At 39.8% G+C, this 24,817-nt stretch overlaps 1 protein-coding gene and 1 pseudogene across 6 annotated transcripts in view; one reads left to right on the top strand and one right to left on the bottom strand.

Moving 5' to 3' along the window:
- Window positions 1-24,817, top strand: part of NEK4 (NIMA related kinase 4) — a 50,580-nt gene that overhangs the window by 23,950 nt on the left and 1,813 nt on the right. The window contains exons 15-16 of one of the 6 annotated variants that reach the window (XM_047845735.1): window positions 15,736-15,778; window positions 22,178-22,193. The exons of 4 other annotated variants lie outside the window; for them this stretch is intronic. In XM_047845735.1, the coding sequence (XP_047701691.1) occupies window positions 15,736-15,762 (27 nt within the window). In that variant the 3' untranslated portion in view covers window positions 15,763-15,778; window positions 22,178-22,193. Of the gene's footprint in view, window positions 1-15,735; window positions 15,779-22,177; window positions 22,843-24,817 lie in introns of those variants that run through there. One more of the 6 variants, XM_047845714.1, reaches the window with a different exon arrangement.
- On the bottom strand, window positions 190-2,111 carry LOC125158582 (ATP synthase subunit g, mitochondrial-like; annotated as a pseudogene).

Below are 24,817 nucleotides of genomic sequence, written 5' to 3'. Positions count from 1 at the left end.
AGCCGACTTCGGCTGAGGTCATGATCTCGTGGTCTGTGAGTTCGAGCCCCGCGTTGGGCTCTGTGCTGACAGCTCAGAGCCTGGAGCCTGCTTCGGATTCTGTGTCTCTCTCTCTCTGACCCTCCCCCGTTCATGCTCTGTCTCAAAAATAAATAAATGTCAAAAAAAAATTTTTTTAAAGATTGGTCTTCAAACATTATAGCCAACGATGCCGTGCTTACCTATGATCTCATTGACATAAAGCCACATCCACACCACAATCCCTATCAAAATAACACCAGCATTCTTCACAGAGCTAGAACAAACAATTCTAAAATTTGCATGGAACCAGGAAAGACTCTGAATAGCCAATGTAATGTTGAAAAGGAAAACCAAAGCTGGAGGCATCACAATTCCGGACTTCAAGCTGTATTGCAAAGCTGTAATCATCAAGACAGTATGGTACTGGCACAAAAACAGACACACAGGTCAATGGGAACAGAATAGAGAACCCAGAAATGGACCCACGATTGTATGGCCAACTAATCTTGGACAAAGCAGTAAAGAATATCCAGTGGAAAAAAGACAGTCTCTTTAGCAAATGGTGTTGGGAAAACTGGACAATGACTTAGCAGAAGAATGAACCTGGACCTTGTTCTTACACCATACACAAAAATAAACTGAAAATGGATGAAAGACCTAAACGTAAGACAGGAAGCTATCAAAATCCTAGAGGAGAAAACAGGCAACAACTTCTTTGACCTTGGCTGTAGCAGCTTCTTACTTGACATATCCCTGGAGGCAAGGGAAACACAAGCAAAAATGAACTATTGGGACCTTATCAAGATAAAAAGCTGCACGGTGAAGGAAACAATCGGCAAAACTAAAAGGCACCCACCAGAATGGGAGAAGAAATTTGCAAATGACATATCAAATAAAGGGTTAGTATCCAAAATCTTAAACTCAACATCCAAGAACAAGATAATCCAGTGAAGAAATGAACAAAAGACACAAATAGACTTTTTTCCAAAGAAGACATCCAGATGGCTAACAGACACATGAAAAGATGCTCAATATCATTCATCATCAGGGAGATACAAATCAAAACTACAATGAGATACCACCTCACACTGGTCAGAGTGGCTAACATTAACAACTCAGACAACAAGATATTGGTGAAGATATTGGTGAGGATGTGGAGAAAGAGGAACCCTTTGGCACTGCTGGTGGGAATGCAGAGTGGTACAACCACTCTGGAAAACAGTATGGATGTTCCTCAAAAAATTAAAAATAGAACAACCCTAAACTCAGCAATTGCACTGCTAGGTATTTATCCAAAGGATACAAAATGCTGATTCAGAGGGGCACACGCACCCCAATATTTATAGCAGTGCTATCGACAATAGCCAAAGTGTGGAAAGAGCCCAAATGTCCGTCGACTGATGAATGGATAAAGAAGATGTGGTATATACAATGGAATATTACTTGGTGATCAAAAAGAATGAAATCTTGCCATTTGCAACAATGTGGATGGAACTAAAGTGTATTATGCTAAACAAAGTAAGTCAGAGAAAGGAATATATCATTTCACTCATGTGGAATTTAAGAAACAAAACAGATGAACATAGGGGAAGGGAAGCATAAATAATATAAAAACAGAGAGGAGGCATACCATAAAAGACTCAAATATAGAGAACAAAGTAAGGGTTGCTGGTGGGGTATTGCGGGGGATGGGCTAAATGGGTGATGGGCATTAAGTGGGCACTTGTTGGGATGAGCACTGGGTGTTATATGTGATGAATCACTAAATTCTATTCCTGAAATCATTATTACCCTATATGTTAACTAACTGGATTTAAATAAATTAAAAACAACACAACACATCCACACCTCAGTGGCTACCACTCTAGTCTATTCAGCAGAGCTTCCTTGACTGTGAGCTGTTGGAAGCTGTCAGTTTAGCACTCTTGACTTTTTTTCAAGCTCTGAATAGCAGTAGGGATCTCAGCAAAGACTGGTGGGAGGAACTAGCTCAACCTCAGCATAGTGCCAAAATGTGGCCAATCAGTGCTTCGAGTAAGTCACAGCAGCACTGGAGCCTTGTCTGCCGGGTTATGAACAAACTGGGCCATTGCTCTGGACAGCCACTGAATGTCACTTCTCCAGCAATTTAATACTAGATGACTTTGTTGTGTTGTTTTAATTTTTTATTTTAAAATAATTTTAGACTAACAGTTGCAAAAATAGTATAAAGAATTCCTGAATACTCATATATTCCCTAATATTACTATTCTACCACTTTTGCTTCATTATTCTTTTTCTCCATATGTATAATTATTTTTCTGTCCATTTGTGAGAATGTTGTGGACATGATGTCCCTCCACCCCTGAATTCTTCATTTTATTTCCTAGGAACAAGAATATGTCCTTATATAACCACAGCACAGTGATCAGATTCAGAAAATTAACACTGATATAATACCATTATCTAATCTACAGACGTTATTTAAATGTCATGAGTTGTCACACTGATATCCTTTATAGCAAAAGAAAAAAAATCATTCTGTTCTAGGATTCAGTTGATTCAACTCAATTGTGATTAAATAAAGGATTACTTTTTTTAATAGCTTTATTAAGATATAATTCACATACCATGCAATTCACCCACTAAAGTATATACTTCAGGGGCACCTGGGTAGCTCAGTTGGTTAAGCGTCAGACTTTGGCTCAGGTTATGATCGCACAGTTCATGAGTTTGAGCCCCACACTGGGCTCTCTGCTGTCAGTGCAGAGCCTGCTTCAGATCCTCTGTCCCCCTCTCTCCCTGCCCCTTCCCTGCTTTCATTCTCTCTCTCTCTCAATCTCTCTCTCTCTGTCAAAAATAAGTAAATGTTAAAAATTTTTTTCAATGTGCACTTCAGTGGTTTTTAATATATTCACAAATACATATATCACTACAGTCAATTTTAAATATTTTTGTCTCCTTAAAAAGAAACCTTGTACTTTTAGCTATTGGCCCTCTATCTTCTCTTCCTTCCAATCCTAAGGAACCCCTAAATCTGCCTTCTCTCTGTATAGATTTGCCTTTCTGGACATTTCATTTAATAGAATCATATAAAATATATAGTTTTTTATGACTTTTTTCACTTAGCATAATGTCTTCAAGGTTCATGTGTACAGGAACATTTATCAGTACCTCATTCCAACTGAATAGTGTTCTGTTGTGTGGATATGCCACATTTTGTTTAATTTTTTTTATAAGTTGTTGGACATTTGGATTGTTTCCACCTTTTGCCTATTGTGACTAAATCTGATATAAACATTGGTGTGCAGGCTTCAGTGTGGATTCAGTTCCCTTGGATGTATAATTAGGAGTGGAATTGCTGGGTCACATGGTAACTCTTCATTTAAATGTTTGAGGAACTTCCAGACTGTGTTTTTTGTTTGTTTTTAATGCTTATTTATTTTTGAGAGAGAGAGAGCATGAGCAGGGGAGGGGCGGAGAAAGACAGAGACACAGAATTCGAAGCAGGCTCCAGGCTCTGAGCTGTCAGCACAAAGCCTGATGCGGGGCTCGAACACATGGACCGTGAGATCATGACCTGAGCTGAAGTCGAATGCTTAACTGAGCCACCCACGCGCCCCAATTCCAGACTGCTTTCTAAAGCAACTGCATCATTTTATATTTCTACCACCAGTGTAAGAGGGTTCTGATTTCTCCCCATCTTAGTCAACACTTGTTATTATCTGACCTTTGGTTTATAGCCATCCTAGCAGGTGTGAAGTAGTATTTATTGTGGTTTGGTTTTGCATTTCCCAGATTGCAACTGATGTTGAGCATCTTTTCATATATTACTTTGCATTTGTATATTTTCTTTGGAGGTATGTCTACTTAGGTTCTTTGCCTATTTTTAAATTGGGTTATTTGTATTTTAATTAATGAGTTATAGGAATTCTCTATATATTCTAGATACAAGTCATATTATCAAATACATGATCTGTGTATATTTTTCCCATTCTGTGGGAATGGGAGAATGTCTTTTTACTTTCTTGATAGTGTTCTTTGAAGCACAAAAATTTTCATTTTTGATGAAGTCCAATTTATTTTTATTTTTATTTCTTAATGTTTATTTATTCTTGAGAGATGGAGAGAGACAGTACATGAACAGGGAAGGGGCAGAGAGAGAGGGAGACACGGAATCTGAAACAGGCTCCGGGCTCTGAGCTGTCAGCACAGAGCCCAACGTGGGGCTCAAACTCACAAACCGTGAGATCATGACCTGAGCTGAAGCTGGATACTCAACCGACTGAGCCACCCAGGCACCCCTATTTTTCTTTTGCTACTTGTGTTTTTGGTGTCATCAAAGAATCCTTTGCCAAATCCAAGATCATGTAGGTTTACCTCTATGTTTTCTTCTAAAAGGTTTATAGTTTTAATCTGTGTATTTAGGTCTTTGATGTATTTTGAGTTAATTTTTGTATATTGTATGCAGTAAAGGTCCATCTTCATTCTTATGTATGTGGCTATCTTGTTGTCTGACCTCCATTTCTTGGAAAGACTGTTCTGCCCCCTGGTCAAAAAAGAAACAAGTTGACCATATACACTTGGGCTTATTTTTAGACTCTCAATTCTGCTCCTTTAATCTGTGTCTGCCCTTATGCCAGTACCATACAGTCTTGTTAACTGTTGATTTGTAGTAAGTTTTGAAATCAAGATAGATGAATCCTCCAACTTGGTTATTTTTCAAAATTGTTCTGGCTAAGTCAGAGTGGCCAAAATGAACAAATCAGGAGACTATAGATGCTAGAGAGGATGTGGAGAAACGGGAACCCTCCTGCACTGTTGGTGGGAATGCAAACTGGTACAGCCACTCTGAAAAACAGTGTGGAGGTTCCTCAAAAAATTAAAAATAGACCTACCCCATGACCCAGAGATAGCACTGCTAGGAATTCACTCAAGGGGTACAGGAGTACTGATGCATAGGGGCACTTGTACCCCAATGTTTATAGCAGCACTCTCAACAATAGCCAAATTATGGAAAGAGCCTAAATGTCCATCAACTGATGAATGGATAAAGAAATTGTGGTTTATATACAAAATGGCGTACTACGTGGCAATGAGAAAGAATGAAATATGGCCTTTTGTAGCAACGTGGATGGAACTGGAGAGTGTTATGCTAAGTGAAATAAGCCATACAGAGAAAGACAGACACCATATGTGTTCACTCTTATGTGGATCCTGAGAAACTTAACAGAAACCCATGGGGGAGGGGAAGGAAAAAAAAAGAGGTTAGAGTGGGAGAGAGCCAAAGCATAAGAGACTCTTAGAAACTGAGAACAAACTGAGGGTTGATGGGGGGTGGGAGGGAGGGGAGGTGGGTATTGGGTATTGAGGAGGGCACCTTTTGGGATGAGCACTGGGTGTTGTATGGAAACCAATTTGACAATAAATTTCATATATTGAAAAAAACAAAAAACAAAATTGTTCTGGCTATTCTGGGTCCCTTATAATTCTATGAATGTTAGAATTTGCTTGTCAATTTCTTCAAAGAAGCCAGCTGGGATTCTTATAGGGATTGCATTGAACCTGCAGATTAGTTTATATAGAGTATTACCATCTTAACAGAGTTAAGACTTCCAGTTCATAAACATGAGGTGATTTTATGTTTATTAAATTTTAGATCTAAATTTCTTTAAACAATGTTTTATAGTTTTCAGAGCATAAGTTTTATACCTCTCATTAAATTTATTTCTGAGTATTTTATTCTTTTTGATCTTAATGGAATTTTCTTATATTTATTTGGGATTGTTTACTGCAAATGCACAGAAATAAATTTGATTTTGGAAATCTTGACCTTGTGTCCTGCAACCTTGCTTAACTTGTTTATTGGGTTTAATACTCTTTTTTTTTTTTTTTTTGTGCACTCCTTGGAATCTTCTCTATATAATATCACATCATCTGTGAATAGAGTTAGTTTTACTTTATAGTCTGGATGTCTTTTACTTCTTTTTCTTGCCTCATTGCCCTGGCTAAAACCTCCAGTACAGTATTGAGTAGAAGTGGTACAAGTGGAGGTCCTTGACTTGTTTCTGATCTAGGAGGGAAAGCATCCAGTCTTTCACCATTAGTTGACTGTGTGTTTTTATAGATACCACTTATCAGCTTGAAGAAGGTTCTTTCTTTTCCTGGTTTGTTGAGTGTTGTTGTTTTTTTTTAAATCATGAAAAGGTATTAGGTTTGTCAGATGCTTTTTATTTCAATGATCATACGGTTTTTGTTTTTAATTCTGTTGATAGGGTGTGTAACATTATTGATTTGGGGATGTTAAACCATCCTTGCATTCCTGAGATAAACCTCATTTGGTCATACTACTACTTCTATGTTACTGGAGTCATGTTTCTAGTATTTTGTTGAAGATTCTTTTGTCATATTCTTACCAGATATTGGTCTTTAGTTTTCTGTGATGTCTTTGGTTGTGTTATCGGGGTAATAATGGCTTCATAGAATGAGTTGGGGAGTGTTCCCTCACCTTCTGTTTTTTGAAAGACTTAGTGAGTAATTGGTATTCTTAATTTTTTTGTTGCTTATTTGAGAGAGAGAGAGTTCATTAAAAAAAAATTTTTTTTTAACGTTTATTTTTGAGAGAGACAGAGTGCGAGCGGGAGAGGGGCAGAGAGAAGGGGAGACACAATCTGAAACAGGCTCCAGTCTCGGAGCTGTCAACACAGAGCCTGGTGCGGGGCTTGAACTCAAACTATGAGATCATGACCTGAGCTGAAGTCGGACACTCAATGGAGCCACCCAGGAGCCCCTAGAGAGTTCATTTTTTTAAGATTCTGCATATAAGTGAGATCATACAGTTTTTGTATTTCTGTTTGACTTATTTCACTTAGAATAATGCCTTCAAGTTTCATTGATGTTGTTGCAAATGGCACTGTTTTTTTCTCCCTCACTTTTAAAGGACATTTTTGCCAGATAAAAGATTCTTGGTTGACAGTTGGGTTTTTGTGTTGTGTTGTTGTTTCACTTTGAAAACACCGCCCTCCAAAGGTTCTGATGAGAAATCTGATATCATATTGGAGATCCCTTGTATGTGATAAGTTGCTCCTTTATTGCTGCTTTCAAGATTCTCCCTTTCTCTTCAGCTTTCAACAGTTTGATTATAATGTGTCTGGGTAAGAACTGTTTGTTTCATCCTAGAGTTCATTGAACTTTCGGATGTTTATATTCATGTCTTTGTTAAAACTTCATACATCTTGGCTATTATTTCTTCAAATCTCTCTTTGTCTTTCTTCCCCTTCTGGGACTCCCACTATACATATATATCTGTCTCTTCAAATCCCCTGAAAGTTGCATCAGCTGGAGGGGGAGAGGTTTGTAACTGTCACTGAGGGCTGCAACAATGGTTGCCTGCTTCTGTGTTTGCAACTCTGTGAGCAGAAGAAGCAATCATCTGTCAGTACACAGACCCCCAGGACTTGGAGGACAAGTTCTTATTGCCTACCCTGGCTCCACAAGCTGTGTGCAGACTGCTCCAGGAACATCTGCCAACCCAGCTGCCTGCTACCAGGCTTGGGGGTGCTAGGAACTGAAATTGACTGAAATTAACCACAATTTACCAGCCTTCCCCTGGAAGTTACAAGTCTTTAATAGACTGCAGAGGTCCAATATAGTTAAATCAGGCATTTTGTCAGGGAAGTTTTTGTTCATTTGAGGAGAAGAAGTCCTGGTGCTTTCTCCTCTGCCCGCTTTCATACATATTGTGTAATTACTTTTTAAAAAATTTTTAGTTTTTTTTATTTTTGAGAGAAACACAGAGTGTGAGTGGAGGAGGGGCAGAGAGAGAGGGAGACACAGAATCCAAAGCACGTTTCAGGCTCTGAGTTGTCAGCATAGAGCCTGATGCTGGGCTGGAACTCCCAAACTGCAAGATCATGACCTGAGCCAAAGTCTGACGCTTAACTGACTGAGCCAACCAGGCACCCTGTATTGTATAATTATTTTAAAATCAGTTCCGAGAAGAAAGGAAAAACAATATGCATATATATTAGGTTTTATTTTCATAATTACTCTGAGGTGTCATCTGAAATTGGCCCCTGGTAGGAGGAGGGCAGAGAGAGGGGGAAGGAAGAGGCAAACACTCCACATTGGTAGGTGGCAGTTTTAAAAAGGAAGGGAACTTACATATGAGGCTTGTCTTGGGCAGCCACAGGATGAGTAGATCTCCACACCTACCTGCCAAATCTCAGAAGTTCATATATATATATATATATATATATATATATATATATATATGTATGTATGTTATATTAACTGAGTTCAATCACATATACTGTCCAGATGGTCTCAACACCACATCACTATCGCAAGGCTATGCCCTTGGGCAGCCTTTGGGAGTAGGGAAGGCAAATGGAATGTACATTCCAAGGACAGGAGAGGATGGGAACCTCTAGTTGCCAGGATTAGGTTCACAAGTGAACCAGAGGTCACATCCTCTCCATAACCTCCCCTCAAAGTAGTGCTTTTATGTTTCCATGTAAATTAAAATTGTTGTCTAGGGTCTTTTTGATTTCAGCTTGATAAACTACCTTTAGTAGTAGTTCTTTCTTTTTTTTTTTTTTAAGTTTTTTAATGTTTATTCATTTATGAGAGACAGAGACAGAGCAAGAGGGGGCGGGGCAGAGAGAGAGGGAGACACAGAATCCGAAGCAGGCTCCAGGCTCCGAGCTGTCAGCCAGAGCCTGACGCAGGGCTTGAACCCATGAACCATGAGATCATGACTGAGCTGAAGTTGGATGCCTAACCAAGTGAGCCACCCAGGCAACCCTGCCTTTAGTAGTTCTTGTAAAGTGGTCTGCTAACCACAAATTCTTCACCAGGGAATGTCTTTACTTCACCTTTTATTTTTGAAAGACAGCTTTACTGGCTATGGGATTCTTCTTGCTTGACAATTTTTTTTCTTTGAACACTTTGAATATAGTATTCCACTGCCCCTTGGTCTCTGTTGTTTATGTTAGCTGTTAATGTTATTTCAGTTCCTTTATAAGTGATACAGTTTTCCTCTTGCCACTTTCATGATTGTCTCCTTGTCTTTGGCTTTTAGCACTTTTGCTTTAACGTGTCTGTGTGTAGATCTCTTTGAGTTGATCCTGCTTGGAGTTCATGGAGATTCCTGGATGTGTAGATCAGTGTTTTTCAATACATTTGGAAGTTTTCAGCCATTATTTCCTTTTTTTTTTAGACATATTTTATTATTTATTTGTTTGTTTGTTTAAATTTATATCCAAGTTAGCATATAGTGCAACCATGATTTCAGGAGTAGATTCCTTAATGCCCCTTACCCATTTAGCCCATCCCCCCTCCCACAACTGCTCCAGCAACCCTCTGTTCTCTATATTTAAGAGTCTCTTATGTTTTGTCCCCCTCCCTGTTTTTATATTATTTTTGCTTCTCTTCCCTTGTTTTCATCTGTTCGTACCTTAAATTCCTCATATGAGTGAAGTTATATGATACTTGTCTTTCTCTGACTGACTAATTTCACTTAGCATAATACCCTCTGGTTCCATCCACGTAGTTGCAAATGGCAAGATTTCATTCTTTTTTTATTTTTGTATATATGTATTTTTAATTTACATCCAAATTAGTTAGCATATAGTGCAACAATGATTTCAGGAGTAGATTCCTTAGTTCCCCTTACCCATTTAGCCCATCCCCTTACCCATTTAGCCCACCCTCCAGTAACCCTCTGTTTGTTCTCCATATTTGTGAGTCTCTTATGCTTTGTCCCCCTCCCTGTTTTTATATTAGTTTTGTTTCCCTTCCCTTATGTTCATCTGTTTTGTCTCTTAAAGTCCTCATATGAGTGACGTCATATGACTTTTGTCTTTCTCTAATTTCACTTAGCATAATACCCTCCAGTTCCATCCATGTAGTTGCAAATGGCAAGATTTCATTCTTTTTGATTGCTGAGTAATACTCCATTGTGTATGTATATACCACATCTTCTTTATCCATTCATCCATTGATGGACATTTGGGCTCTTTTCATACTTTGGCTATTGTTGATAGTGCCGCTATAAACATTGGTTGCATGTGTCCCCCTGGATGAATACGTAGTAATGCAATTGCTGGGTCATAGGGTAGTTCTAGTTTTAATTTTTTGAGGAACCTCCATACTGTTTTCCAGAGTGGCTGCACCAGTTTGCATTCCCACCAGCAGTGCAAAAGAGATCCTCTTTCTCCGCATCCTCGCCAACATCTGTTGTTGCCTGAGTTGTTAATGTTAACCATTCTGACAGGTGTGAGGTGGTATCTCATTGTGATTTTGATTTGTATTTCCCTGATGATGAGTGATGTTGAGCATTTTTTCATGTGTCAGTTGGCCATCTGGATGTCTTCTTTGGAGAAGTGTCTATTCATGTCTTTTGCCCATTTCTTCAATGGATTATTTGTTTTTTGGGTGTTGAGTTTGGTAAGTTCTTTATAGATTTTGGATACTAACCCTTTATCTGATATGTCCTTTGCAAATATCTTCTCCCATTCCGTCAGTTGCCTTTTAATTTTGCCGATTGTTTCCTTCACTGTGCAGAAGCTTTTTATCTTGATGAGGTCCCAATAGGTCATTTTTGCTTTTGTTTCACTTGCCTCCAGAGATGTGTTGAGTAAGAAGTTGCTGTAGTTGAGGTCAAGGAGGTTTTTGCCTGCTTTCTCCTTGAGGATTTTGATGTCTTCCTGTCTTACATTTAGGTCTTTCATCCATTTGGAGTTTATTTTTCTCGTGGTGTAAGAAAGTGGTCCAAGTTCATTTTTCTGCATGTCGCTGTCCAGTTTTCCCAGCACCATTTGCTGAAGAGACTGTCTTTATTCCATTGGATATTCTTTCCTGCTTTGTCAAAGATTTAGTTGGCCATATGTTTGTGGGTCCATTTCTGGGTTCTCTTGTAGCAGGATTCTCACACAGAGAATCATGACACTGAGGCTTTTCTTTCCAAGAAGCAACTTTATTCCTGTTGGTACTGCTCAGTTGGGTTCGTACCCAAAGAACTGAGCCCTGAATGCCACCTGGCATACTTTTTTATATATTTTTTACTTCTTTGCCTCCCATATATGGTAACACACAAACATGTAGTCTGATTAAGTGGTCTCATGTTACAAGGTCATGAGAGATGTTGTCATATAGGCCGTATAGCCAGGTTGCCTTGAGATTTTTTTCCTTAGGGAGGGGACCCTACCACCTTCCCCACTTTGATGCTCGGACCCCTCTATTTTGGGTCAAAGAACATCATCTTGATTTAGAGGTTTATATTTTTATAACATCATTATATGAGTGGCCATCCTTTTTTTTTTTTTTAATTATGGCCTCAGTGAGACTGGAGGCAGACCAGGGGACCCAAACAAGGTAGGAGGATTAAGCAACCTCCCAGAACTAGGAGGATAATTTTTATGAGACTTTTGAATCCCCTGAAAGTTGAAAACCATCCTCCAAATAACTCCCCGGGGTTTTAACTGTTACAGGTCTGGACAGGGACATGAGCAGTCCTTTTTATCTGACTTGTGATCTCTTCTATGACTTTTTTTCTCATTATCTATATGTAGGCAGCAGTTGCTTAGGTTAAACTTTTTACAAACTTTTCCCTCAGAAATAAGTAGGTAATCTAAGGCCAAGCGATTTTGATAGACAGCATGGCACATTTTGGTTTGTTCCTTGGCTAGTAGGTTAAGAGCTCTGGCAGTTTTATTGGTTATAATTTTTATAACTGCTTATAGTCTCATTATGTGGTTTATTTGCATGTAAATGGGAGTGCGGTAGCCCTAAGACCCATCTTCTGGCCAGGTGGCAGGGCTATAATAATGGATTATACCCTTGGGAGGCCATTTATCATCTTTCTAATTGCCAGTTTGTAAGGCACGCTTCTTCCTTTGAGTCTCCTGTCCCTATACATTTGAACTCTCAAATGTTTCTCTCTGTCAAGTGGAAACAGGAAGAAAGATGGAGGAATAGTTTTCAGCACATATGACCCTGACCAGACTGAGGGAAGTACTATATAGGCTGTCTTTCCACATATCTAGTATAGTCCACCTGGGGCCTGCCATTTGATGGCTGCGTTGATATTGTCTCAGACCTATCAGAGGTGAGAGAAGTTAAACAAGGGATGGGGATCTGATCTGGCTCAAGGTGATCTGGGGTCCCCCACCATTGGGTTTTCTGGGCAGCTGAGTTATAAAATCTTTGGTCTAGGCATGTTAAGTTTTTAACAGAGACGATGATGAACTTTTTCCACACTAGGCAAGATAGTTTTTCCCAGTAATTGAGCTTTTGAGAGCCAAACCCTGGTAGTAGGACTGGGGTATGTTGTTTTACTATAAAGTTTGTGGGAATCTAATTTTTTAGTCTCTTATGGCCATTGTTTCCCCATGTTGGTACCAATGAAGTATCCTATCCACAAAAGGAAGGTGAGTATTAACAGAAACCTCTCACATTTCCAGCTGGCTGGGGTGGCCTTGGACAATCCTATGGCGAAGAGTAGAGCAAGAATCACAATAATAGTGAGAAACAAGGCATGACAGTGCATCACAGTACGGAAACATAGAAAATAAGGACAGTCTTTTGTTTCATCGGACCATCGATTCCTCAAGCTTCTGCCGTGCCTACATTAGTCAGCTTCTGGAGTGACTAAAGCAGGGTTGTAGTCTCTTGGAGCCTCTGGAATTGTGGATTGCTTTTTTCATATGGTCAGCTTGCATAGCATTGGTGGATTAGGAATGCACTCCCAGTTTTGAGATGCTGGCTTCATTCTGCTTGTGGTGAATCCAAGGACCCACTTCAGCTACCTTTACTGCAGTAGGGGTGGACAAAACGACGGTGAACGAGCCCCTGCAGAGGGGTTTTAGGGGCTGGACATTCCACTCCTTTATCTATATTGCATCTCCTCGTTTAAAGGGGTGAGCATCTGTGGTCAGATTCACAGGGAATTACTCCCTGACCCAGTGGTGTAAGGTGGTTAGGGTAAAGCCAAGGGCCTGCATCTGTTGTCTTAGAGTTAGATTGCCTATCTCATTTAGATCCCCCCTTATGCCCTTGATAATGGGGGGAAGGCACCCAAAAAGGATTTTATAAAGGGAGAACCCCATCTACTTCTTTAGCCTCCCACTTGCAGCTATAGTCTGCTTTCTGAAGTTTGCCTATCTCTCCCTGCCTAATGTTAACCCTTTCCCTATTTATTTCTCCCCCAGAATAGGGCCTGTACCTGCTGTTAGGAAACAGGGACGATGACCGTTCTAGCTTTTTTAAGCTGATAAGAGACAGTGTGGGGGTACAGCAGTTAGAGTCTACCCCAGGGTTGGTCAAGTAGCCCACAGTATGGTTCTACAGGAAGGCTGGCAGGCATGAGGTGGCATAATTATTAGCGGACACAAAGAGAAGAACACAAAGTAAAGATTATACTGACCAACAAGGTGGCATCTTAAGATAATGTCTACAGTTTCCAAACCTGTCAAACAACCTAGGAGAGACTCTGACTTTGTAAACAACATATGTCAGGGAATCTCTCATGACCCAGGTGATGGAAGAGCAGGAGTAATAAGTAATCAATGGTGGCTCTATTTCCAAGAGTTTGGCCCTAATTTAATTAAAAAAATTTTTTTAAATCATCTACTACTTGTGAGGTGTTATTTAGAGTTTTGCTGAGTATAAGCAGACGGTCTGATTTATTTTGAGGTATAAAACTTTTTTTTTTAATGTATATTTATTTCTGAGACAGAGAGAGACAGAGCATGAGTGGGGGAGGGGCAGAGGGAGGGAGACACAGAATCTGAAGCAGGCTCCAGGCTCTGAGCTGTCAGCACAGAGCCCGACTCGGGGCTCGAACTCACAGACTGTGAGATCACGACCTGAGCCGAAGCCAGACGCTCAACAGACTGAGCCACCCAGGCGCCCTGAGGTATAAAACTTTGTTAAGAGCCAGGAGTTCTACTAGAGAAAGAGTCAAAGCAGCCATTTACCATTATTAATTTGCAAAATTTTAGGTAAGCCAAAAGTGGGTATTTTATAAAGCAAAACTTTTATTGCTTTTTGTGCCTTTTTTGTCTTGCAGAAGAAGGCCTTTACTCAATTAGTGAAAGTATCAATCCATACCCACAGATGTTGGAATTCCTTTGACCTTGGCATATGAGTGAAACCTAATTGTTAGTCTTTCCTGGATAGCCTCCAGTTCCTTGATTGCCTGGGAGAGCAAGTTTGTGGTTGAAAGGATTGTTTTTAAGACATACTTCACAGGCTGATACTACTTTCAGAACTCTCTTTGACAAATTTTTTTCCCAGTAAACATCCTTTGGGTCATTTGATAAGTTTTGCCCCTCCCTAAATGAAAGGCCTGATCCTGTGTTTTAATGATCTTTTATTTCTGTGAGCTTGGTAATAGTAATTGCTTTGCTCTGTTGTAACCAAGGGCTGGAGACGGTATCTAGGAGTCAGACCCCAGTTTATTTATTTATTTTTTTGGGAGTCTCCTTTAATAATTGATATAGTAGGCAAACTATTTTTCTGAACCCTGGTATCTACAGTCTACCATATCCAGTAATTTCCAACAACTCACATAATTGTTTACCTGTCCTTTAGTTGGTAGCACCATAGTCTCTATTTTAGTTATAATGTCCCTTTCTAGCAAGGGAATAAAACTCTCTGGCATTATCAGGAAAGAATGAGAAAAAAAATTAGGTTTCCCCACATACATCCCAGGGGCTGAGAGAAAAATTTAGTTAGCAGTTTTCCGGAGATACCTCTAATTGTCATGCTGCGTTTGGATAGTTGGCCTGGAGTGGAAAGGAGGTCAGAAAAGGTAGCTCTGGTGTTAAGAAGGAAATCAACCAGTTTTCTTTCTGTATTTACCTAAGTTACCCGAGGCTCTGGGTTTCTGATAGACAGTTTGTTTAGGGGAGCCACCATGAAGAGCCCCAGACTCCAGTTAGTCCCTTCCAGGGACATTGGTTATCTGAGCCCTCACAGATAGAGGTTCCCGAGGGCCTTCAGATCTCCAGTGATTGTCTCCACAGAAGGGGCATGGCTTATGGGGTTTTCATTTTGGTTGTCCCCTCTGAGGACATTCTCATCATTTTAGTGCTCTGAATGGCCATATAAATGGCACTTGGTGCCAGGACCTCGGGAAGTCTGGTCTGACGTAGTACGGAAGGCCACAACTAAGGCCTCAGATTTTTTTTTTTAAGCCTCCTTTTCTGTTTTGTTTTTTTTTTGTGTGTGTGTGTGTTTTGTTTTATTTTGTTAATTTTGGTTGTAATATACTCAATTGGCAACTTGTAAGAGTTCCTCCAGGGTCCCTTCAAGGCCAACAGCCAATTTTTGCATTTTCTCTGAATATCTAGGGCTGATTGAGTGACAAATTTGTCCTTTCAAACCATCTCAGCCTTAGGGGTGTCAGGGGAGATAGCCATATATTTAGTGAGAGCCTTCCTCAACCTCTCCAGGAATGCCATCGGGCTCTCATTTTGTGTTTGTAAAATAGTGGCTAATTTAGCATAATTTAAGGGCTAAATCTTAGATTTCCTTAGTTTTTTTTTTTCAAAAAATCTGTCACTAAGAGTCTGATTTAACAAAAGCATTACATCTTTCCAGTTCAACTCAAAAACATACATAATCTTCTGAAAAGTCCTTATATACTTATCTGATCAGAAAATTTACCTAGATCTCCTTTTATCTGTCTTAAATCTTGTAATATAAAGGTTTCTTCTTCTGGCATTCTAGCTTCTTGTAAGGCAAACATGCCTGTGAGGAGGGCCTGGATAAGGTGAGTAGCAGCGAGCAGAATTGTGTGTGTGTGTGTGTGTGTGTGTGTGTGTGTATTTAATAGATTGAGGACCCAAGGAGAAGGAGATTGAGGTGAAAGAACTCCCTTCCTCCTTCTCTAGGTCTGTTTTAGATACAGGTAAGGGGCCCTTAATTACTTCCCCCCACTGATTGCTGGACTTCAGAAAGGGTTGCCATTAAATTAGGATCCACCTTACATTGCTTACACATATCTCGATTTTTTTTTCTTAAGGCCCAAAAACAATGAACTTAGGGGAATTCTCCCCATTTCCCTCCACATTTGCAAAACAAGTCCAATTGTAGGATAGTATTGTCATTGATATTTCCCTTTGGGGGCCAGGTTCCCTCTTCCAATTTGTATTGGGGCCAAACCTTTGTGCAAAAGAAAATGAATCATAATGCATTCCAAAGGAGTAATGGCCTTGGTTGGGGAATTAACCATCTATAGGAAAAAGGAAGAAAGTTGTCCTTTATCTCAGTTTCCTATAGCTGGCCAGGAGAAACCTCATCTCCTGTCCCTGCATTTTGACTGGCTCTGCTGCTGGCAGCCAAAAGCCCTGCCAGTCTCACGAGGTGCTAATAGTCATTGTTACCCAGGCTTGACCCCACCTCCAAGAGCTGACCTGGTCTTTCCTGTTTTTTTCTTACCCCTCCATTTCCTGCCTGCAGGACCTTGGGGTATGGACTGTGACCAAGCAAGACTTTCCTGGTTGTTGTAGGATGCACTCATTTTATTTTGGCCCAACAGTAACTTCTATATTGATCATTGGCCATTGAGGGAGGGGGTTAAAGGGCCAAAGTCAAGGTCTATTCCCCTTTTTCAACAATGTTCACATAAATATGTTTCAGCCATGTGGATATCCATTTTTGGCATACAGTGGGCTAAGTGTAGTAAAATGGCTCCCACGTACCTTAGTAAAAGCCCTTCATCACCCATCCCTCATACGGCAGAGGCATCCAGTCCTCTGCTGAACAGGAACAACAGAAATGTGGAGGATTTGGAGGCTGGCACCAAGGGTATTGCTATCATTTTCTCGGCCTTTGGGTCAAAAGAGGAGGAATTTAATCTTAACCCAATGTACTTTTAAAATCCATTTATTTTAACCTTAGTCCATCCTGACCACACATAAAATTTCTTTTTAAAGATTTTCCTTCATGAACTTTCTGCAACTTTTCTTTACATTTAGATTTTGTCCAAGCCATTTTCCTCCAAATAACCAGTCCCATTTAGAACAAAATTACTTTCTTTTACCTTCAACAAAAATATATTTCCATTTCTTACATCTTTCTTTCATATCTCCTACTTTTCTACATACAGAGTTGCTTGTCTTATTTTTATTAGTTTTAACTACATTTAGTAGAATTTTACCTCTTAGAAACCTTAGTCTCCAGTGAAAACTAAGTAGTAACCAATTGTGAACTTTATGTTATATCTGAATGTTTTTAGATGGCAAAATTATGAATCCATTAAGGATAAAGCATGTTTTCCCATAGATCCAAATGTCCGGAGTTTCTCTGCAACAAGTCAGAAGCACAAACCTACATCTAGTAATTAGTGCTTTAGCCTCTTATCTCTTTAGATATCCAATGAATTCAATCTCAATTTATCATGCAAGCCAAACTTTAACCGTTTTAGGTTACCAAAGACTTTGAAAGCTATCTTAACAATTACCCGTGAAAGCTTTGAGACAGACAAAATTAACCATCATTTTAAGTCACCTTTTTGCTGACAAATTGCAACAGAGATAAAAGAGCTTATTTGACCTTTAGAAAACAGTTTTATATGTTTAATGCTGATAACTCTAAAGACATGTCTATTTTAAACCAAAAAACTTAAATCCATTTAAATACCAAATGTGTTCCATCTGTGTCCATTTAAAAGTTAATCAATTTGTTCCCCCTTGTCTATTTGTATCTGGAGCACCAGTGGGGAAATCTGAAGTGGGTGGTCTTCACTCCACAACCTCTAGGGTGGGAGGAGGAGCTGATGGTGCCTGAGGCATTGAGGAGCCAGTTATGCCGGCCACCCCCAAAGTGGTACAGAAAAGAAGGCGGGGGAGGGAAGGCAGAAGAGGAGAGGTGCCAGCAAAAGGCAGAGAAAGAGAATTCCCAGTTTTAACTCTTGTCAGCTCAGACAGAGGAGCAGACTCCAGGTTTGTTTTGTTTTGTTTTGTTTTGTTTTGTTTTGTTTTGTTTTGTTTTGTTTTCCACCAGTGGAATTGGGCAGTCCGTGTCAGTCTGGAGAAGACAGGGAATTTCCCCGAAACAAAAGGAGTTTCGGCAGCTGCTTGGGAATATTCCTTAAAGTCCCTGTTCTGAGGTAGAATAACCAGAGACAGTTGGCTCTAATTATCATAGTCATTAACCCAGGAAATGAATGAGAGACAAGTCCCCACACACAGTCTCACGGCGACTCCACAATCTGCTACCCAGTGCCTTAGAGTTGCAGCTTCGTTCCTCACCCCTTGTGGAACTACTAGGGCAACTCTGGGAGGTGATCAGGCTCCCCTCTGCCCCTTGGGGGCAGGTGTGCCAAAACGAACCCAGGTTCTTACCAGTCTGCCGGGTGGCACTCCCTGAGCTGGTGTCTGGGCCTCACAAGTTCCATTGGGGCACACGGGGTCCTCGCCCCGGCATGCTGGGAGGGCTAGTCTCCTGCAGATCAAGTGGTCTGCTGGCACCAGGCAAGGCTGCCTCTCCCGGCATTCTGAGGTTCATATCCCTGGTGGCAAAGGAGGAGGAAATGAACTGTCTCTGAATTCTGGACAAGCCCCCAAGTAATGTAGCAGGATTCTCGCACAGAGTCGTGACACCAAGGCTTTTCTTTCCAGGAAGCAACTTTATTCCTGCCAGCACCACTCAGTTGAGTTCCCAAAGAACTGAGCCCTGAATGCCACATGCTGTGGGTTTTTATATATTTTTTGCTTCCTTGTCTCCCATATATGGTAACACACAAACATGTAGTCTGATTAAGTGGTCTCATGTTACAAGATTGTGAGGGATGTTGTCACATACGCATATAGCCAGGTTACCTTGAGGTTTTTTTCTTTCCTGAGGGAAGGGACCCTACCACACTCTATTCTGTCCCATTGACCTGAGTGTCTGTTTTTGTGCCAGTACCATACTGTGTTTTGATGATTACAGCTTTGTAATACAGCTTGAAGTACGGGATTGTCATGCCTGCAGCTTTGGTTTTCTTTTTCAAGATTTGGCTTTGGCTATTTGGGGTCTTTTCTGGTTCCATACAAGTTTTAGGATTGTTTGTTCTAGCTCTGTGAAGATTGCTGGTGTTATTTTGATAGGGATTGCTCAGCCATTATTTCTTTAAGTAATTTTTCTGCTCCTTTCTCGCTCTTCTCCTTCTGATGGTCCTATTATACATGTGTTGGTGTGTTGAGTGAAGTCCCACTTTCCTCTGAAGTGATATTCACTTCATTTTCTTTTCTCCCTGTTCTTTGATTATATAATCAAAGAATTATATATTGATCTATCAATCTATAATGTGAATTATATATTGATATTATATATTGATTATCAATTACATATTGATCTATCTCCAGCCTGCTTACTTTTCTTTCTGCCAGTTCAAATAAACTGTTGAGCCCCTCTTGAGTTTTTCATTTGTCATTATACTTTTCCATTCCAGAATTTCCACTTAGCTCTTCTTACAACTACTTTAATCATAGTTTTCTTTAGTTCTGTGAACATGTTTCTGATGATATCTTTGCTTGTTAACTCTAGTATCTGGTTATTCTCCCAGGTAGTGCCTCTCTTGCCTTCTTTTTTCCCCCAGTGTATGTGTCTTATAACTGTCTATTGAAAACTGGACATTTCAGAAGTATATTGTACAAGTCTGGGCACTGGCCTCCCCAGGGAGGAGAGTTGCTATTATTATTTGCTTCTTTAATGATTGGCTAAATTTTTTAGTAAAGTCTATTTTATCCCTTCTTCATGTCTCCACAATGTAAATCTGATGTTGCCTCTCAGCTGGCAAGGCCTTGGTTGTATCCACAGCCACCTTGGGACGATGGTGGGTTTTGCAGAACTCTTTTGACTCTCCCTTGTCCTTCCCTTAGGTGTTAAGGTTTTTTAGTTGCTAATTGATGGCTCTCTGGTTTCCAACAATGTCCTGGGGCACACATTGCTCCACAAACTGATCCAGTAAAATTTGGGATTCTTTGAAGGGATAGTTCCCAGGGTCAGTGTTTGAAATTTGTTTTGACCCCAGGGTGGGGGGCGGGGTGGGGGTGGGGGAGGGTTCCTCCCAGCTTCACAGTTGTCTCCATCAAAGTAGGCTGCCCACAGTTTAGCCTATATACCCAGTGACTCTACCAGTCTCCTCCTAGTTGCCATTCACCACTACTTCCAGTTTTTGAGAGCACTTGTAGGCTTGAGTTTTTCCACTCTGTTCTAAATGAGGTCAGTCCATTAAGGAAAAGTTTTGGTGCTGTTTTAGGTCTTGCTTCTCACCCCAGGAAAAATCTCTGAACACAGCTGGGAGCAAAGACAATAGCATACTTGTCTATGAGTGATACCCCTACTTTAGAAGCTCAGTGGCGGGGAGGGCTGGTCTTCTTGGTATGCTTCACCTGAGCATGGGATTTTCACTTTATGGTCTGGGGCAAAGGTGATTGGGGCCCCAGTATTTTCATTGGCCTTGCTCCCAAGGTACAGCCTCCATCCTACAAGTCTAACCTGGTATAAAAAGGAAATTCCCACATCTTGGCTGCACTCTCTCAAAATGTATCCTTAACCACAGATGTGGGGGGGCAGGATGAGATATGATGTCCTGCCCCTCCCAAGAAGATTGCCTTTGGACTAGGAGCTGATGGAAAGGGAACCCTGTGTTGTTGGCTACAGTTTGGTGTAGAGTTTTTGTCTCACTCAGCTGGGACTGGGGAGGGAGGCCTTTGATCTTAGCTTAGATGCCACCCGCTCTCACTGTTCTTAATGGGTTTTAGTAGATTTTCTTGAGAAAAAAAAAAAAAGTGTCTTTATTTGCTGTATGCCCTCAGGACCGCTTCCAGAGACTTTAAATGGTTAGTTTAGAAAATAATTTTCACCAGTTTCAGTGAGGAGGGGGTCTTCAGAGCTCCTCAAGCCATCATGCCAGATGTGGAACCAATTGGGATTGTTATTTGTTATGTCTCATCTAATCTGGGACAGTTAGGACATTTTTGAAGAGTATCGGCCATGTTTTATACAATGACCCTCCGTTTGGATTTGATGTGTTTCCTGTTAAATAGATTCAGATTCTGTATTTTTGGCAGGAATACCACAAAAGTGATATTGTGTCCTTCTCTGTGCACTGGATAGGAGGTGTGTGACATCTGTTTAACATATTGTTAGGTGTTATTTTAATTCCAGGCATATATTGAGTGTCACATTGTATGTATTTTTTTATTATTAGATTGAAATTTCTGTTTTAATTGGCTATTTGTATTAATTTGTAAATGCCTTTGCTGAATTATCTATGGGATTGATTTTGTTGTTTTACTAATTCTAATGTTCTAATATTACGTGTTTTACTGGTTCTAAGAGCTCTATTTTTTTTTTTAAATAGGGAAACTCTATGCTGTTTAAAGTTTGATTTCTTGAGAGAGAGTGGGGGAGAGGGACAGAGAGAGAGGGAGAGAGAGAATTCCAAGTAGGCTCCACACTGTCAATGCAGAGCTCAACACAGGGCTCAATCCCACAAACTATGAGATCATGAGCTAAGGTGAAACCAAGAGTCAGATGCTTAACGGACTGAGCCACCTAGACACCCCCAAGGGCTCTATATTATATTAATGGTATTAATTCTTTGGCATGTATTTGCAAATTTTCCCCAGTGTATTGTTTGTTCTTTAACATCTCATGACAATTTTTTGACATCTTGAAGTTTCAAATGTTTTTTAAATGATAGCATTTTCCCATGTGGTTTCCACCTCTGGCATCATGCTTAGAAAAGTCCTTCTTGGGACACCTGGGTGGCTTGGTCGGTTGGGCCGCTGACTTCAGCTCAGGTCATGATCTCAGTTTGTGAGTTCAAGGCCCGTGTTGGGCTCTGTGCTGACAGCTTGGAGCCTGGAGCCAGCTTCTGATTCTGTGTCTCCCTCTCTCTCCCCCTCCACCACTCATGCTCTCTCTCTCAAAAATGAACATTAAGGGGCGCCTGGGTGGCTCAGTCGGTTAAGCGTCCGACTTCGGCTCGGGTCATGACCTCAAGGTTTGTGGGTTTGAGCCCCGTGTCAGGCTCTGTGCTGACAAAAATAAACATTAAAAAAAATTTTTTTTTAAAGAAAAGCCCTTCTCTTTTTTCTTGAAAAGCCTTTCTTCTAAAATTGCAAAAAATATTTTTTTCTCCTACATACTGATTTTCTTTTTGTTTCTCCACTAGGTACGTTTGCAGGAGCACATGGGTGAAAAATACACAACTTACAGTGTGAAAGCTCGCCAGTTGAAATTTTTTGAAGAAAATGTGAATTTTTGATAATTTATTCTAATCTGCCAGAACTAAAGACCTATTTTCAAAGGTTTTTGGCTTAAACAGAAACAAACCCATAATAATGGCTGGAGGCCATTCAACATCCTTATATCTTTTTTTTTAACTGGGGAAAAAATGGGATGGAACAGAGTAAAATGAAGCAATGTCACAAAACAAAGGAAAAAAATCTGTGGCTAATCTTACTCTTGATGAGGAAAATCTGTTATAAGACTTTTGTTTGGTTACTGTTTACTGAGCCTTAAACCACCAACTTTATATTTAGAATTTTATTTTTCTAAGGTACTAATTAGTTTGATACGTAAGGGCCATAAAATATTGGATTGGAAGTTTTATATTGCACTATAGTGATAAAAGTAATAGGATAAATAAGTGACATATGTCTAGTGATGCAAGTTGTCATTATTAATAACCTTAGGTAGTAGTTGAAAAATTATTTTTTTAAGAAAATCAATTCATGATTCTGGGAGTAGATACAAAGAATATGTAGTATCTAGTAATTGAGCAGTTCCTTTTTTATATATTGATGGATGTTTAATAAACCTTTTATTTTCATTTAATATGAACCTCATTTAGGATATGCAAGAATTGAAACTAAGAAATAATTTGGCTTTGTAAATCCATGTTTCTGCTGGCTTTTTTTAGAGTAACTTTTCATCAGTGAAAACATTTCTAAAACACGAATTCCTTTTCCAGTTAAGCAATTTGTAAGTGAAGTCCAGCTCCTTTTAGTTATGTTGGACATACTTACCTCCTGAAGTTTGTCTTTTTGTCTGTCAAATTATTGGTTGTCTTCCCATGTTGTACATGTATGACTGTATATCACATATTTTATTAGTTGTTTAATGAGGAGTAATTCCCATGTGGGAAATAAGTTGTTTTTATAAAATAAAAATCTTGATTAGTAAATTTTCACTTTTGTATTCAAGGGACTTTAAAAATGAATGCTGTTCCGGAAACGTTTTCACTTTTTATAATATAAAGTGTTATCTTACCTTCTTTGAAAATTACACACACATAAAATACTCTAATGAAATGTTCCCTTTCTAGCCACTTAACAGATTTTTAGTTTTTACTGTGTCAGGTGCTCTGGCAGGAGCTGGGGATATGGTGGTGAGGAAAACACTTACTCCCTGTCCTTAAGGTGCTCATAGCCTGGTTTCTGAGATCTCTTATTTTCACTTTGAAGGGTTTGTTAGAACTCAACAGTAAAACCATCTCATCCCAGTCCCAGTCTGAGGCAAATCCTTGGCAAACTGTGGGTGGGTCTTTCTGAACTATTCACTGTTTCTTGCATGTTTTATGAATACATCTTTCTTGAGAGACATCAGTTTTAGTTAAGTTTTCTAATTTGTATAATGTACATATTTTCTTAGAATTAAAAAATTCTCCCCCATATGTTCTTATTCCCATTCTGTATAGTTTTGTCTAAACATTCATTTTGGTTTTCATCCCAGTATCTTTTGGTTACTCTCTGGTTTTTGAGTGCTTAATCATTTTTTATCTTTCTTAAATATAAAACACCTTTAACAGTATGAATTTTCTTCTCATTATACCTTTGACCATATTTCAGACTTTGATATACTTTTGACAGTTTGTAAATAGCCAGTAATTGTTGTTTTCTCCTTAAGAAATATTCCTTAATTTCCATATACATATTTTCTCATTACCCCCAAAAAGCAGTCCTATGAAAACTTTGGTAAGCTGAAATGGTGAAAAACAGAGTATCTCCCACTCTCTGAAAGTTCTTCACACTTAAGACCTACAGTAGTACCTGTTTTTGCTGAAAGAAATCTGAAGAGGATTTTTGCTTTTATGAAAAAAGCCATTGCTGTAGTAACGTAAGACTTTAAGTGAAGTGGCGTGAAACGAGCTTTTGGAAAGTAGGGGATACATGTATTTAGAAAACCAAAAAAAATCGGGGCACCTGGGTGTCTCAGTCGGTTAAGTGTCCAACTCATGATCTCAGTCAGTAGTGAGACCGAACCCCACATCGGGCTCTGCACGGAGCGTGGAGCCTGCTTACGATTCTCTCCTTCCCTCTCCTGCTGCCCCTTCCCTGCTGGTGCTCACTCACGTGCTCTCTGTCTGGGGGGGGCGGGAGTCATTGCAGTGTGGTTACTGAATATGACCTGCGTTAACTTTTACTTCTTGGGATTGTTCTTCCTTGTGGCTCAGTAGATGAGCCAGTAGAGGAAACAGTCCAATGGGCATTTAGTAAAGATTGTTATGCACAAACACAATCACTTGCCTTTATTATTCAAACCTGTAGAAGACCTGATCAGTAGTTTTGTGATGATGGAAATGTTCTGTATCTGTATTCTGTGATAAGGGAGCCACTGGTCATATATGGCTTTTGAGCTCTTGAAATGTAGCTAGTTTGAAGGACTCCATTTTTAATTTTAGTTTTAATTAAACTTAAGTAGACCAGGTGACTAATGGCAATGCACCTCTGAATCATTCATTAACTATTTACTGAGCACCTACAATGTGTCCCCAACTCTTAGAAGTACTGGGCAAACAGCAGTGAGCAAA

Source organism: Prionailurus viverrinus, chromosome A2, assembly GCF_022837055.1.
Source record: "Prionailurus viverrinus isolate Anna chromosome A2, UM_Priviv_1.0, whole genome shotgun sequence".
Taxonomy (NCBI): domain Eukaryota; kingdom Metazoa; phylum Chordata; class Mammalia; order Carnivora; family Felidae; genus Prionailurus; species Prionailurus viverrinus.
The sequence above is the reverse complement of the archived record's forward strand: the minus strand, read 5'-3'. Positions and strand labels throughout refer to the sequence as shown.